Here is a 16,868-nt window from a genome sequence, read left to right as displayed (position 1 = left end):
TAGCAACAATTTGTATAATTAAGACAATTCTAAACGCTATTAAGAATTATAAATAGATATCGCACTACAAAATCTGCTCCTCATTCAGTGACAGCTCTTTATTTGCTCGTCTCTTGTCTCCCTGCATCGGCTCATTTCTTCCAATTGTCCAGCAGTAATCTGCAAGCAGTGATGGATTCCATTTTCTTTGAAATCTTTTCGCCATGGCCGCAATATTGTGGTGAAATCTGGGTGTCCGCCTCTAGTGGGCGTACAGTATATGCACGAAAATGTTGCACGACCGAGCACACTGAGACTGTCTGCACCATTATAGTCAATGGTCTTATCAGTGCATCATTCCAAATCCCGTTTTTCGGCGTTGTTGGACAGCCTCCTTCACACGTCTGTGCAAAACATGAACATTTTGCACGGTCCGTGCTGTAGATGCCTATGTATGTGTGTTCCGTGTGCTATTCATATAATATCTGGATAGCAGATGGACAGCATGAGCTGGTATACTAAGGCTGCTTTCACACACCTGGTTTCTGCAATGCGGCACAATCCGGCACTTTGCAGGAAAATCGCAACCGTTTTTTTTTTTTGCTGCTGGTTGCGTTTTTCCTGCATAGACTTTAATTAGTGCCGCATTGGCTTGCGTTCCATCCGTTTTTTGCCGCATGCGGCAGATTTAGCCGATGCGGCGGCCGGATGGAACGTTGCCTGGCACGTTTTTTCGTGCGGCAAAAAAAAACCGCATCACGCCGCATCAAGCCGATGCGGCGCATTTTTCAATGCATGCCTATGGCGGCCGGATGCGGCGCGATGCGGCAAAAACCGCATCCGACCACCGCATGCTCAGTAGCATGCCGCAAGCAGCAAAAACCGGATGGGCCGCATGGGAAAAACTTATGCAAAGGATGCGGTGTTTTCACCGCATCCGTTGCATAGCTTGCACAGCCGGATTGAGCCGCACAGCTCAAGCAGGATGTGTGAAAGCAGCCTTACCTGTCAACAGTGCTGCTGCTCCTGTGCTGCTGTTACTTCCGGGTTTGCGGTGGTGCAGTGAATATGCATGAGCATAATGAGCGGGACATGAAAGTAACAGCAGAGGCCAAGACAGCAGTGCTGGAGACAGGCAAGTATAACAATTCTTTATTTTTACATGACCTGTATTTTCTTCGGTACGTGTCATGCTTATCGGTGTATGGTCCATGTGACATCCGTGCTACCTGCAGAAAGCGGACATGTCGCTGTGTGGAGCACACGGTCCGTGCGAAAACACTGATGTGTGACTAAGCCCATTGATTGTAATGGGTCTATGTGTGTCCGTGTCTCCGGTATGTGTGGAAACAGACATCACACATATTGGAGACACAGATGTGTGAAGGAGGTCTTATATAGCACCATCATATTGCACAGTGTTTTAGAGTTTACAACCATTAGGAGGACATACAAACTTCTTACAAATATTTGTGGGATTTAAATCCAGGACCCCAGCACTGCAAAGCTACACTAACCACTGAGCCACTGTACTGCACATGATTCAAAGGGGTTGTCCCCATTTTGCTGGGCTGAGTATGTGTGGCGCCCCTGAGGCTTTAAGGTACTGTCACACTAAGCGACGCTCCAGCGATCCCACCAGCAACCTGACCTGGCAGGGATCGCTGGAGCGTCGCTACACGGGTTGCTGGTGAGCTGTCACACAGGCAGATCTCACCAGCAGCGCCGCGTGGAAGCGATGCTGCGCTTGGTAACTAAGGTAAATATCGGGTAACCAACCCGATATTTACCTTGGTTACCAGCGCGCACCGCTTAGCACTGGCTCCCTGCACTCCTAGCCAGAGTACACATCGGGTTAATTACCCGATGTGTACTCCAGCTACGTGTGCAGAGAGCAGGAGCCGGCACTCGCCGCGTGAGAGCGGCGGACGCTGGTAACGAAGGTAAATATCGGGTAACCAAGGAAATGGCTCCTTGGTTACCCGATTATTTACATTGGTTACCAGCGTCCGCAGAAGCCGGCTCCTGCTCACTGCACATTCAGTTGTTGCTCTGTCGCTGTCACACACAGCGATGTGTGCTTCACAGCGGGAGAGCAACAACTAAAAAATGGTCCAGGACATTCAGCAACAACCAACGACCTCACAGCAGGGGCCAGGTTGTTGCTGGATGTCTCTCACATCAACATCGCTAGCAACATCGCTGTTACGTCACAAAAGTCGTGCCTCAGCAGCGATGTTGCTAGCAATGTTGCTTAGTGTGACGGTACCTTTTAGGCGCCACAGCCGAGTTGCAGTATTCATCTTGGGATTGAAGGAAGTCATTCACCGGTGCACACCACAATTCATACAACACACAGTTAGCTGCCCTCCCACTGGGACTGGGCTAGGGTAGGTGCACGGGTGGCCATCAGGAGGTATGGGACCTCCTGCCCACTAATTTAGCAACCCGGGAGCCGGGGCACAGTCAGGGGAAGTGAGTGGCAACATCCTACAGCAGTAGTCAAGCCTGGACCTGCGGACAGGCAACAGCAGACATGGATTGGAAGAGCTCTCAGAAAAGCCAGGGATTCCTGGTCTGGAGCTGGAGTGCTCGACCCGGGTTCTCAGAAAGCGGAATCCCAGGGCTCGCGAAGAGTGTGACAGGCACCCTGTGACCCATTCCACTGACCAGGTGCTGGGGTGGAGGGATTACCAATAGAAAAGACACACAGAAGGAGCACCGGCCTTGACCTCCGAACTATCCGGGATCGGCTGGAGCCCATAACAGTGGATCTCCTCACTCCAAAGGCGGTGATATCTCAGTGAGTAAAGAACTTTGACTGCAACCCATGTGTCCCATCACTGGCGACGTTGTCGCCCTCGCGCCCCGCCGCCATCAGAGACAACCACACTTATCATCCCCGGGGCCTGAGCTCTACCTGTGCAGAGCTGTACCATTTGCCCCGGAGGATACTTCCCGCAACGGCGGCTTTTAGATTGGCCGCAAACCACAGGTAGTGTCACTAATACAAACTTCTCCCCTGTACATATTCCCTTCGTCCATCTTTGACACCGCCGGCGTCACGGAACAGGGCCTGGCTGCTGTGACATCACACCGGCCCGGTGAAGAGTAAACCCCCAGACCTCGTGGGCCCGTCACATGCATGTGTTCTTATTGGGGAGAGGGGATAAGGTGGTGTCTGGCAGTAGCTCATCACCTGTGGTATTATGAGTCATGGACTTGGGAACCGTTCATACACATTAAAGGATTATTCCAAATATCGCTATTTATTTTGCATCCATTTTATTCCAACCTTTAAGACCTACCGAAATCCTCAGGTTTGAATCCTATGAGAAGGTCTCCAGAACCTGGAAACGCAGCTTTGAGAACTCCTTCAATTATGACTTTCGTGGTCTACAGAGCTGCCGGATAGTGACGGTGTGCACCCGAGTAACTTACTAGCTTGGGAATATCCCTTTTAAACAGTGCTTCGATCCTGCCAAAATCAGTGGGGTCGTCCCCGACTTTATATATTGGCTCTTTTAACCCCAACGTCGTTTTTCTGAACCTATGCTGTTGACAAACTGAGCTACTTAGAAATTACTTAAGATTACAGGATGAAAGGCTCAGGTCATTTGTCATCATCGCTGCATTTTTTTTCTTGGACAGCCTTCAGATCTCATCTATATACAGTATGGTGCTGTATGTTCACATATAAACATTTACACAGTTAAAGGATTATTGGAGTGATTCATGTGACTGCCCTTTAAAAGCATAGTCATAGACAATACAGGCTCTAAAAGAAGGGAAACGTTCTATAGCGATGTGTCACCAGTTCTCATTGTTTGTGGTCCATCCCACTTGTATTTTTCCACCGATCACAATAAGTAAGGAGGTATAGTGCTTATCCGAGAGCCAGACCCATTTTCCTTCAATAATCCTTTCTTAACTTTAATTGAGTGAGATGACGCTCTCTGGATTCTGATTAGTGATGGGTGGACCCGGACTGTAAAAGTCCAGATCCGTGCGGGTTCAAAAGTACCCGAGCACTGACCCCAGGCCAGAGTTCTCAGGGAACACTGGGTAAAGATAGAGAAAAGAGGAGAAAGGAGGCACATTATACTTACCGAATTTCTCCCGTAGCTGTATCACTGCTTCTGGGCCGCTCACGCTACTTCCGGGGCCGCTGAGTAACCTTAAGCATATGCACGGCTTCCCCTGTCCACTGGCAATCCCGGCGTCTCCGGTTGAAGCCAGATGTGTGTTGCACAGCTTCTAGCTTTCCAGTTGCAGAAGAAAGTTCACAGAGCAGGTTACATGGGATAACAAGCTCTTTTACTTCTGAGACATCATGAGGTAAAAATATGCACAGTCATACAGCATTGCATCAGAAAAAGAAAATGAAACCAGAAAGAACAAGAGACTTTTTACAATAGTGAGTAAGGAAACTTTACACAACATCGCCATCTACTGTTAGATCAGCATAAAGTACTCCTTCACACAGTCAAAGAAGTCCTCATCTGTTGCATATACCAACAATGTGCACCACCCTGTGTAACACCGTGTCTGACTGCAACCAATCAGACGCTGGGTGTAGGTCTATTGGTTTCAAATATAATTTTAATTAAAAAATTGGTGTAGGTTCCCCCCTTATGATACCCAGCACAGATTACACATACGGACAGCCCCCAGCCGTGCATTTTTTTTCTTGGCTGGGTATCAAAATAAGAGGAACTGCATGCGGAATTTTTAAATAATGTTTAAAAAACTCCGTGCGGGCCCCCCCCATCTTGATACCCTGTCATGATAAAGCAAACAGCTGAGAGCTGGTATTCTCGGGCTGAGGAGACTTATTCTTATTGACCCCCCCAGCCTAAAGATATCAGCCTGCAGCCGCCTAGGATTGTTGCATCCATTACATGCGACAATCCCGCAACTTTACCCTGCTCATCCTGATTGCACTGTTACGGTAGAAATCGTTCTAATAAGGAGTTAATAACCGGTCACAGCTGCCACTAAATTGTAGATTAGTAATTGGGAGGGTCTGAGACCACCCCCCCATTACTAATCTGTAAGTAAAAATAAACACAAACAAGAAAAAAATCCTTTATTTGAAATAAAATACAAAATAACACCCTCTTTTACCCTTTTATTAACCCCCCAAAACACTCAGGTTTGACGTAACCACACAAGGTCTGACGTCGATTCTGACTCTGCTACATTACTGAAGTCACAGAACATGACTGTTTGCTGTGAGCTTCAGGCAGAGTTGAGCGATGACGTTCCCACGGTCCCCCACCTGTGACTGCAGGTAACCTGACCTCAGGTAACCTCTTGAAACTCCGTGATATCAGTGAGGTCACAGAGTTCACAGACCTACATTTCCTGGCAGAAAAACGCTTTTTTATTTATTTTATTTTATTTTTTCCCCAGAGATACAGATTTGGTGCTGAAATTTTTACACCATATTCCTGCACCCAATCTACACCTCCATGGCAAAAATTGGCATCAAAATTGCATGTTATGGTGCAGTATTTTCTGCCTCATGTGGTCCCTATTATTTTGATACACACCCAAGATAAGCACGCGGTGGGGGCTGCAGCCTGTAGCCATATACTTTACCTGTGCTGGGTGTAATATGGGAGGACCCTACGCCAATTTTTTTTTTTTTTTTTTTTTTTTTTTATATTTATGTTTACATCAATAAAGATGCACACACAGCACCTCTGATTGGCTGTACTCAGACAAGCTGTTACACGGGCTGGAGGAGTGTCTGACTGCAACCAATCAGACAGGGGAGACTGTTGGTAGATGGGGGAAGCAGTGCATGTGCATATGTATGAGGTTAATGAGCAGCCCTGGAAGAAGTGTTAGAGCCGCGGTAAGTATAACGCGCATGCTCCAATCCCCTTATACCATCATTTTGAAGCACTGTATTCTGGTGCCCATAGACTTGTATAGGGACCGGCGTCCGGCCAGATATCTGGGTACAGTCCTGGGCCAGAACTGTGTTTTTGGGTGTTTACACCCGGATAGACCCGCGGATCCTGAGCATTTTTAATGCTTTTTCATGGTTTTTCTTAAAGAGAATGTGCCATTGCGGGACAAAAAAAAATCAAACCTCTTCTCAAATTGGACATTAGACCAAATACTAGACTCACACTTTCTATTCTCGTGAATTTTCATTCACAGACAGGATTACAATGATGGACAACCCCTCTATGTATAGCAGATAACACAAGATCTACCATTCATAATAATGTCACAGCTCACCTCCCTCTCTCCACCACTACGGTATACAATATGTCCACCGCCATTAACTTGAGAACGGCGGCAGCTATAGGCATAGAAGTGGTGTCTAGGTATAGTAAAGTATCCATGCGCTACGCAATGAAACCACCTGTAGCGCCACCTGGTGGAAAACAACGGAGTTAGCATTTCTATCTCGAAAACGGAACGAGAGAGAGAAAAAAAGTGAATTAAATGAATGTAGGGCATCATCAATTCAATACGAATCGACACCTTGCATACAGAAATTCTATGATATGAAACCCATGCCCCCCCCCCCCCCCTCCCCAAAAAAAACCCCATTGAATGCTGATCACACATATGGAACTCATTTAGTGGCCCCCGTCAGCTGCAATGCACATCTGGCCTCTGCACAGCATACTGTATCTTGCTGCACGCTGTGCAATATGGTAGGTGACACGTTTGCACAAGCATCTGTGATACGTCGTCGTAGGTCCTGCAATGTTGGTGGAGCGGTCGCATACACCTGCTGTTTGATGTGACCTCACAGAAAGAAGTCCAATGGGGTCAGGTCAGGTGAGCGTGGAGGCCACTCCACACAGCCACCATACCCAATGTCTTGTAGGAAGGTCTCCATGAGGAAACTCTTCACGTTCGCAGCCTTGTGAGTTTTACAGGTTCTAATCACAGCATTTCTGTATGCAAGGTGTCGATTCGTATTGAATTGATGATGCCCTACAACTTTGTAATTCACTTTTTTCCTCTATCTCGTTCCGATTTCCAGATAAAAATGCTAACTCCGTTGTTTTCCACCAGGTGGCGCTATAGGTGGTTTCATTGCGTAGCGCATGGCTACTTTACTATACCTAGACACCACTTCTATGCCTATAGCTGCCGCCGTTCTCAAGTTAATGGCGGTGGACAGGATATGGGTGGACACATTGTATACAGTAGATAACAACACAATCCACCTTTCACAATAGATGTCACAGCTCACCTCCTCCTCCTGTACAATAACTGATACCTACTGTATATAGAGAGGTGTTAACACCGGATCCACTGGAATGCATCGGGGCCAATATATTGCTGGTTATGTGGCTGCTAAATTCAGTTGTTTTGTATCAGAAGGACCAAGTCTCTCTTTTAGTCACTGACAAAGTACAAATCTAGACAAATGTATACTTTTGGAGTTACGTTGTAATATTCAGTAACACTTCTACCACAGTGGCGGCTTCCGATCGTATCGAGCAATAAGAAATTATATAATTAATATATATATATATATATACTAGAAGGTGGCCCGATTCTACGCATCGGGTATTCTAGAATTTACGTATTGTGTAGTTCATGTATGATTTTTGTTATATATATATATATATATATATAGATGTTGTTGTGTGTAGTTACCAAGTGTTTGTGTAGGCGCTGTACATGTTCTGAGTGTCGCGGGGGGTGAGAGCGGTGTTGTATGTGTGTTGCGTGTGTTGCGTTGTTTGTGGAGCGCTGTGTGTCTGTAGCGTTGTGTGTGTGTGTGTGTGTGTGTTGTGCGGTTTGTGTGTGTGTGGTGTGTTTTGGGGGGAGGTATGTTTTGAGCAATGTGTGTGTTGTGCAGTATGTGCGTATATTTGTGTGTGCAGCGTTGTCTGTGTGTGTGGGTGTCTGTGTAGGGCGTTGTTTGTGATTCCTAGTGTGTGTGTGTTGTGCAGTGCGCGTGTGTGTGTGTGTGTTGGGGGGAGGTGTGCACCTCCCATCGTGCTCCATCCCCCATGCTGCGCACCCCCCATCGTGCTCCATCCCCCATGCTGCGCACCCCCCATCGTGCTGCATCCCCCATGCTGCGCACTCCCAAACGTGCTCCATCCGCCATGCTGCGCACTCCCAAACGTGGTCCATCCGCCATGCTGCGCACTCCCAAACGTGCTCCATCCGGCATGCTGCGCACTCCCAAACGTGCTCCATCCGCCATGCTGCGCACTCCCAAACGTGCTCCATCCGCCATGCTGCGCACTCCCAAACGTGCTCCATCCGCCATGCTGCGCACTCCCAAACGTGCTCCATCCGCCATGCTGCGCACTCCCAAACGTGCTCCATCCGCCATGCTGCGCACTCCCAAACGTGCTCCATCCGCCATGCTGCGCACTCCCAAACGTGCTCCATCCGCCATGCTGCGCACTCCCAAACGTGCTCCATCCGCCATACTGCGCACTCCCCATCGTGCACCATCCGGCATGCTGCGCACTCCCAAACGTGCTCCATCCGTCATGCTGCGCACTCCCAAACGTGCTCCATCCGTCATGCTGCGCACTCCCAAACGTGCTCCATCCGCCATGCTGCGCACCCCCCATCATGCTCCATCCGCTTGGGAGTGCGCAGCATGCCGGATGGTGCACGATGGGGAGTGCGCAGTATGGCGGATGGAGCACGTTTGGGAGTGCGCAGTATGGCGGATGGAGCACGTTTGGGAGTGCGCAGTATGGCGGATGGAGCACGTTTGGGAGTGCGCAGCATGGCGGATGGACCACGTTTGGGAGTGCGCAGCATGGCGGATGGACCACGTTTGGGAGTGCGCAGCATGGCGGATGGACCACGTTTGGGAGTGCGCAGCATGGCGGATGGACCACGTTTGGGAGTGCGCAGCATGGCGGATGGACCACGTTTGGGAGTGCGCAGCATGGCGGATGGACCACGTTTGGGAGTGCGCAGCATGGCGGATGGACCACGTTTGGGAGTGCGCAGCATGGCGGATGGACCACGTTTGGGAGTGCGCAGCATGGCGGATGGACCACGTTTGGGAGTGCGCAGCATGGCGGATGGACCACGTTTGGGAGTGCGCAGCATGGCGGATGGAGCACGTTTGGGAGTGCGCAGCATGGCGGATGGAGCACGTTTGGGAGTGCGCAGCATGGCGGATGGAGCATGATGGGGGGTGCGCAGCATGGCGGATGGAGCACGTTTGGGAGTGTGCAGCATGGCGGATAGAGCACGATGGGGAGTGCGCAGCATGGCGGATGGAGCACGTTTGGGAGTGCGCAGCATGGGGGATGGAGCACGTTTGGGAGTGTGCAGCATGGCGGATAGAGCACGATGGGGAGTGCGCAGTATGGCGGATGGAGCACGTTTGGGAGTGCGCAGCATGGCGGATGGAGCACGTTTGGGAGTGTGCAGCATGGCGGATAGAGCACGATGGGGAGTGCGCAGCATGGCGGATGGAGCACGTTTGGGAGTGCGCAGCATGGGGGATGCAGCACGATGGGGAGTGCGCAGTATGGCGGATGGAGCACGTTTGCTCAGCCTCTCTCCTTCCAGCCTCCCTCAGCATCAGCCTCCCCCTCCCAGCCTTCCCCAAGATCAGCCTCTCTGCTCCCAGCCTCCTCCAGCACGCCGTGCTCCTCTGCCGACACTCACCCACACCCGATCGCATCCACTCACCCACACAACCGATCGCATCCACTCACCCACACAACCGATCGCATCCACTCACACACACAACCGATCGCATCCACTCACACACACAACCGATCGCATCCACTCACACACACAACCGATCGCATCCACTCACACACACAACCGATCGCATCCACTCACACACACAACCGATCGCATACACTCACACACACCCGATCGCATACACTCACACACACAGACACTGACGATATTGCACATACGCGCTGATACTCACAACATCCGGGGATATCACATGCTTCTGGCCATGTGATCCTCCGTCAGGTCCTGGAAGCTCACAGCACAATATCGCCGCCGAGAAGCAAGCGATATCCCAGGATGTTGTGAGTATTTGGATGCGATGTGATGTGTGAGGTATGTGTGAGTGTGATCTGATTTGTGTGTGTGTGTGTGTGTGTGCTGTTATGTTATGTATGTTCCGCAGCTGCAGGACCTTGATGTGTGGATGCGATGTGATGTGTGTGTGAGAGTGAGTGTGAGCCGGTGTACACTGGTAACTATGATACACATCGGGTAACTAAGGGACCTTAGTTACCCGATGTGTATAATGGTTACCAGCTTTCACGGCCTCCGTTAAGATCCCAGCATCGCAAGGTTATGTCTGGCGCTGCCGGGATCCTGACGGAGCCGGTGTAGAAGCAAGCGATATCCCAGCATGTTGTGATGTGTGGATGTGATGTGTGGATGTGATGTGTGGATGTGATGTGTGGATGTGATGTGTGGATGTGATGTGTGGATGTGATGTGTGGATGTGATGTGTGGATGTGATGTGTGGATGTGATGTGTGGATGTGATGTGTGGATGTGATGTGTGGATGTGATGTGTGGATGTGATGTGTGAGGTGAGTGTGATCTGATGTGTGTGTGTGTACTCACCTGGGAATCGGAGCCCCGTGTCAGTTAGGCCAGAGCGAGCGTGCATTGCGTGAGGGGGGCGGGGCCTGCAGAGAGCCGGGGCGAGAGGCCAATCCGTGTGGGGGGGCGGGGCCATGGCGAGCCCAGCGGCCAATCAGCTTTGTGTCACCGTAAGGACACAATTTCGGAGCATGACAGACAGACAGACAGACAGACAGACAGACAGACAGACAGACAGACAGACAGACAGACAGACAGACAGACAGACAGACAGACAGACAGACAGACAGACAGACAGACAGACAGACAGAATAAGGCAAATATATATATAATATATATATATATATATATATATATAATTTTATAGCCATTCTCCAGAAGGACACAGCAACTCCTAAAGAAACTTCATTGGCATGGCCGTCATGTAAATGCTCATTGATTAAGACAATTCTTTTCATCTTGGGGAAAAAAAAACCTTATTTGTGCATTCTTTAAATAACACAATAAGCGTCTGGTCGGATTTAAAGGTGATGTCTTCACTTGTTCCACAACCCTTGAAGAATGTTAATTTAATGGACTGGTCGTGGAATCTTTCCAGTAAAGGCGGCACTTTCACTAACCATCTCGCATACACTGAATGCCAGGCTTTGGGAAGCCAAGCTTTACCATGGAGAGACGGGCATTGTCTTCTAAGGCATTGAATGAGTATTGGGCTAGGTTCGCACACTGCGTCTTTTTGACGCTGCGTTTTTGGCCGCTAAAAACGCACCTGCGTCGAAAAAACGCATCAAAAAATGCATGCGTTTTTGCCGCGATTTGGTGCGTTTTTGGCTGCGTTTTGCTGCGTTTTTGATCTCTGCGTTTTGCTGCGTTTTTCCAATGTATTGCATGGGGGGAAAACGCAGAAAAACGCAGGAAAGAACTGACATGTCAATTTTTTTTTTTTTTTTAAACTCAAAAACGCAGGTAAAAAAAACAGATGTGTGCGGACAGCAAAAATGAAAACTCATAGACTTTGCTGGGGAAGCAAAGTCCTGCAGTTTTGAGGCCAAAAACGCACCCGAAAAGCGCCGCGAAAAACGCACTGTGCGCACATAGCCTTATAGTGATTGTATTTAGCTTTTAGTTATCTTTTCTCCACTATCTATTTTGTAGTATCTTGCCACATACACGCCATCATAATCCTAATCTTAATCATCATAATCATCGTCATCATCGTCGTCGGTAGGAGTAGACATATCAAATAATACATCAGCCTGACAGCAAATGAGAGCGCGGCCCATTGACTGTGACTGTGCACAAGACCTTAACCAAAGAGTCATCCTACTATTTAAATCAGTTTTTTTTATGGTAAATGTATGTTTTAAAATATTAGATTTTTTTTTCTTCGGAATTTTTCATATCCCATTCTATATTGAATTTGGAATATTGCGATTTTTACACTAACATTAGGCGTCTACTTGGTACTTTTCTGTACAGGTCACTTTTTCAGTAGCCACAAAAACAAATGAAACAGTAGACTGTCTCTAATATGATTTCTACAATACATGCTCTGTTCTGAGCAATGGTAATATATACAAGGCACTCCTGAATTCAGTAAAATATGATGATTTTTTTATTATTTCACAATCAGTACTCAAGTCAGACGTTGCGGCCCAAACATGGCCTTCATCAGTAACTGAAACAGATTAACAAAATATCCAAAATTACATCAAAAGAATAAAAAAACATAAATTATAAAAATAAAATAGAAAACATCAAGTACAGTAGATTTATACAAAACAGATTAAACATCTGTATTAACAGTACCAGATGATATAGATAGAATAGACCAATACTGTCACAAACCACCGGGGGGGTCACTCAGAAATCCCTCGCGCTGGCTACCAGTACGTCACAATCGGGGGGTAACAAGTGGGGGTCACCCCTACTTCATACCTCCCGACCGACAGACAGAGCACGTGACGCGCTCTCTAGCGCCCCTCTTATAGTCAGGCCAATTATGGAATTGCCCGACAATAAGAAAGGAGGCCGCTATACTACTTATGCCGATTATTGAAGGGTCCCCGGTGAGAGTAAGGTATATATTCCCCCGACCTCCGCGGGCGGAATATATAATATCTTCCCGAATCTCACTGGCCTCCCCACAATAATCCTTGGCACAACTCGCTGCCACCAACCGATTTACGGTAACTATTAGCCGAACACACGGACGTGGGATTCAAGATCGAGATAACAGAACAGCCCAAGATTAATTATATAATTTAATCGCCTAAAGCACACTAGAAACTACAATATATACAATAGGGAATCTACAGAATATACATATGTCAGAGTACAGTTACAGATAAAGCATGGTTTACAAACAGATATGCAATTCAATCAGTTACCTTGTGTGTCTGGCCACAGGGGGGCGCTGTAGACCAGGTTTCTAGGATTCTTCCTCACAGGTCTTTCCCAACCAGGCCCCCGAGCAGAAGAACGTTGGAAAATGGCCGAAGCAGGGTTATCAACCTGGGCAAATCCAGGTCTCCTCCTACCTTAGTGACCTCACGGGGAAGCACTGCCACTCCCCCTGCATGGATCAGAATTATCCAGAAAAGGGGATTTTGGCCATAACTTTGCCTGGGAGCGTCGTAGACGGACGCCAATGCTCTCATTGTGACAGTTATGAATTTAGCTACAGAACGAGGGGACTCATGACCTGTCTGCCAGTTCCCCATTGGCTGATATCACGCCTGGGGCATTTCCCAATGTCCTGCTCCCATAAAAAGGGTGTGCCGGCATCGTCCACATGCGGAGACACCATTTTTATGGTTGCCATATTTATCGGAAATATGGCTTGCGAGATATGAACCATTTTTTACTGGAGTCGTTCTGTCTGGCTATTTCCATAGCCTTGCTAACTAGCTAGCAGCCCCCACTACAGGGTGACGGCAGGGAGTCATCCTGTGTCCATTGTCCCTAAGCCACCTCATTTCCATATCACAGGACATGGCCATGGATTTGTTGCTAAACCAGTTGTGTGAAGGGAAGGGGGGGGGGGTGACACCAGGAGAGGGCTTCCTGACATGACTTGAATGTCATGATTTATCGTCATATCTCCGGATTTACCTCACAAATACAATGAACGATATATCATAAGTGATTACAGTGCTATATAGCAAAAATTCTGGATCCCAAAGGAAGACCAGAGGGGTGTATAGAGAAGTAAAAACTAGGAAAATCGTGAAAAATAGCCATGAAAACCAATAAAAATCATCATATTTTACTGAATTCAGGAGTGCCTTGTACATATTACTACTGTATATGGTTTGAAAACCTACCTGAGCACCCTGGTACTAGAAATTCGGTAGAAGTGCCTTATCCTTTTGAACTGTTCTGAGCAATGGTCATTATGAATAGAGGGGAAGATGGTGAGCTGTGACATCATCTATTGTGAATGAGGGATGCTGTGTTATTTACTGTATATAGGTGTGATCAGTCATTGTACAGGAGGAAGAGGTGAGCTGTGACATCGCCTATTGTGAATGAGGGATCCTATGTTATCCACTATATATAGAGGTGTGGTCAGTCATTGTACAGGAGGAAGAGGTGAGCTGTGACATCGCCTCTTCTGAATGAGGGATCCTGTGTTGACACCTCTTTATACTCCAGAGATCAGTCATGATACAGGAGATGAGCTGTGACATCAGTTACTGTGAATGGTGGACCCTGTGTTATCTACTGTATTTAGATGTGCTTTTCAATAATTGTACAGAAGGAGGTGAGCTGTGACATTATATATTGTGAATTGCGGACCTTGTGCTATTGACTGTACATAGATGTTATCAATCATTGTACAGGAGGAGAAGGTGAACTGTGACATCACCTCTTGTGAATGGTGAATCCTGTGTTATCTATTGCATATAGAGGAGTTATCAGACCTTTTACAGGAGGGGGAGGAGGTGAGCTGTGACATCACATTTTGTGATTGGTGGATCCTGTTATCTACTGTATTTAGATGTTTAATGGTGATGATAATGAGACTGATGAAGTATTGTGTAGAAAACATGAAATTGGAGTCTTATTGTAGGCCTATTGGCTGGTTAAAATTTGTCAGATTTCTGTTTCTGTTTGGGTTTTTTTTTAAATATAGATAAGGATATACAAATTTGCCCATACACCTTTTTAGATAGTGGTTGATTATAGACTTGGCCTACAGCTATCTTTCCCTCATTACACCAAACAAATGCATGCTCGGCAGAGGGTGCAGCTATTGTCACTGGGTAGAGCAGAGTAAACCACTGCCAGTCACTTCTGGTGGTGGCTTCTCTACTGGGGTAACTGGTTCGGATGTTGTAATCCCTTGTGTCCAATCCTTCTCTTCTCAGACACCTGGACAGTGGCTGTAGGCTTCCACACATCTTATTCCTGTTGGCTAGTCTTGAAATTGACCCTTAGTAATTTACCAGGCTTTTAGTCTCTGTCAATCATTAGTGGACGGGTCACTTCCCATCACAAAATCAACTCCTGCTATTGTGGCGCCCCTGAGGCTTCAGTCGCCACAGGGTACTGCATCTCATCAGAGGTGCAGTATTCATCTCGGGTAAGGAGGAGGTCATTCCCGGTAAACCAACACACACAGCTAGCTGCTCTTTCACCGGGACTGGGTTAGGGTAGGGATATGTACGATGGTCACCATATCGTCTGGGGCCTCCCACCCACTAGTTCAGCAATCAGGGGGTGGAGCGACTGATACTGGGAGAAGGCCACACACACACACACACACACACACACACACACACACACACACACACACACACACACACACACACACACACACACACACACACACACACACACACACACACTCAGTGAAGAAACGACCGGGAAACTAGTGAGTCACAGGAGAACACGGTCGCTGAGGGGAGAGCTGATAGTTCCCTCAGGACCGGCGCACACTTCGGTGTGCAGAGCCCTTGGCTGGTGAGTACTTTATGTCCCGCCAGCTGAATCCGCTGGGCGGAGGATTTAAAGTCTTGTGGCCCACACACAGATTCCGGGGCAAAGCAGGATATAGAGCCAGGAGTCGTGACTGAACGGATGGCACCAACTACGGACTCTCGCTGCCTGCTATAGGAACTGGGTCTATTGCAGGCCTCGGGTCCCCGCAAAGCTTCAAGCCGCAGGGACTCACACCACACACAGCGCAGGGAGGAAGGACTCACAAAAGCAACACCAGTTCTGACCTCCGGATCATCCGGGATCGGCTGGTGCCCATCACAGCGGAGTCCGACAGTCCAAAGGTGGAGAGCAACTCTGTGAGTAAAGAATGTAAACTGCAACCGCTGTGTCGCCTAATCCTGCCTGCGCCATAGCTGCACAGCAGCAGGGGACTACTACTCCCTACATCCTCCCTGGGGCCAGAGCTGTGCATGTGAGCTGCGTCATCATCCGCCCCAGAGAAAGCACCCCAATATTAGCTGCATACCACAGGTGGCATCACGAATAACCACTCCCATCATCCCCCAACTCCCCTTTGCATTGACACCAACTGGGTCACGGAACCGGGCCAGGCCACTGTGACCTCCCAAACTGGCCCGGTGACGAGTAGCCCACCCCAGACCCGTGGGTGCGTCACTATCCTCTTTATTTACAGTAACTGTCTACTTACATAAGGGTTAATGACTATGTCTGGCTCGGCAGTCTCTTTTTGCAACCTTTTTGGTCTTTGGATCTTTTAGTTTTATATCATGATTGATTCTGTGTCAATCCGAAATTCCCTGCGTACGAAGAAATCTTTTTTGATTGTGGTTGTAATGTTTTGCCTTTATAACATTGATTTAGGATTACTCAATGAATCCGCCTTTTTAAGAATGGTTGACGACAAAGCGGAACAGAGCAGATGTAATTGTCTGTATTTCCTATTAACAGATTACAGGTTTTGCCGAACCTGAGCGTGGCCAACCATGTAACGCCTGTGGTGACCGCTGTCCGGGACTGGCCTTACATCAGTGGAGGTAAGAAAAGTTTCCATTTATCAAATTCTTATTACTTGTACTTATTAGGGATGCAACCCATCTAGGTTTGGTCCTTTCCTCCAGAGACCCCGAGCGCCTGCGCCATTTAGCCCAATGTCAACAAATGAGTGATTAAGTTCTATGGCTGCAAAGCAAGTAAATCCGGTGCTTGCTGAAGCTGAATGATGACTGTATATTCTGCATTCTTCACTCTTTTGTAACTGTTGTATAGAGATTTCTAAAAAGAAGAATACTGAGCGCTGTTTTTGGCATTGGCACGCTGTGCGGCAAAGGTGACTACATAATTCATTATTTCTGTATTTGAAGTGCAGGACTTCGG

General features: G+C 48.0%; 1 protein-coding gene across 2 annotated transcripts in view; it reads left to right on the top strand.

Moving 5' to 3' along the window:
* PRICKLE2 (prickle planar cell polarity protein 2) overlaps positions 1 to 16,868 on the top strand; it is a 336,416-nt gene that overhangs the window by 12,653 nt on the left and 306,895 nt on the right. For both annotated transcript variants that reach the window (XM_075321373.1, XM_075321374.1), the window contains exon 2: positions 16,443 to 16,528. In XM_075321373.1, coding sequence (XP_075177488.1) covers positions 16,443 to 16,528 — 86 coding nt within the window. The remainder of the gene's footprint in view (positions 1 to 16,442; positions 16,529 to 16,868) is intronic.

The sequence above is a fragment of the Anomaloglossus baeobatrachus genome, chromosome 8 (genome assembly GCF_048569485.1).
Source record: "Anomaloglossus baeobatrachus isolate aAnoBae1 chromosome 8, aAnoBae1.hap1, whole genome shotgun sequence".
Taxonomy (NCBI): Eukaryota; Metazoa; Chordata; class Amphibia; order Anura; family Aromobatidae; genus Anomaloglossus; species Anomaloglossus baeobatrachus.
The sequence above is the reverse complement of the archived record's forward strand: the minus strand, read 5'-3'. Positions and strand labels throughout refer to the sequence as shown.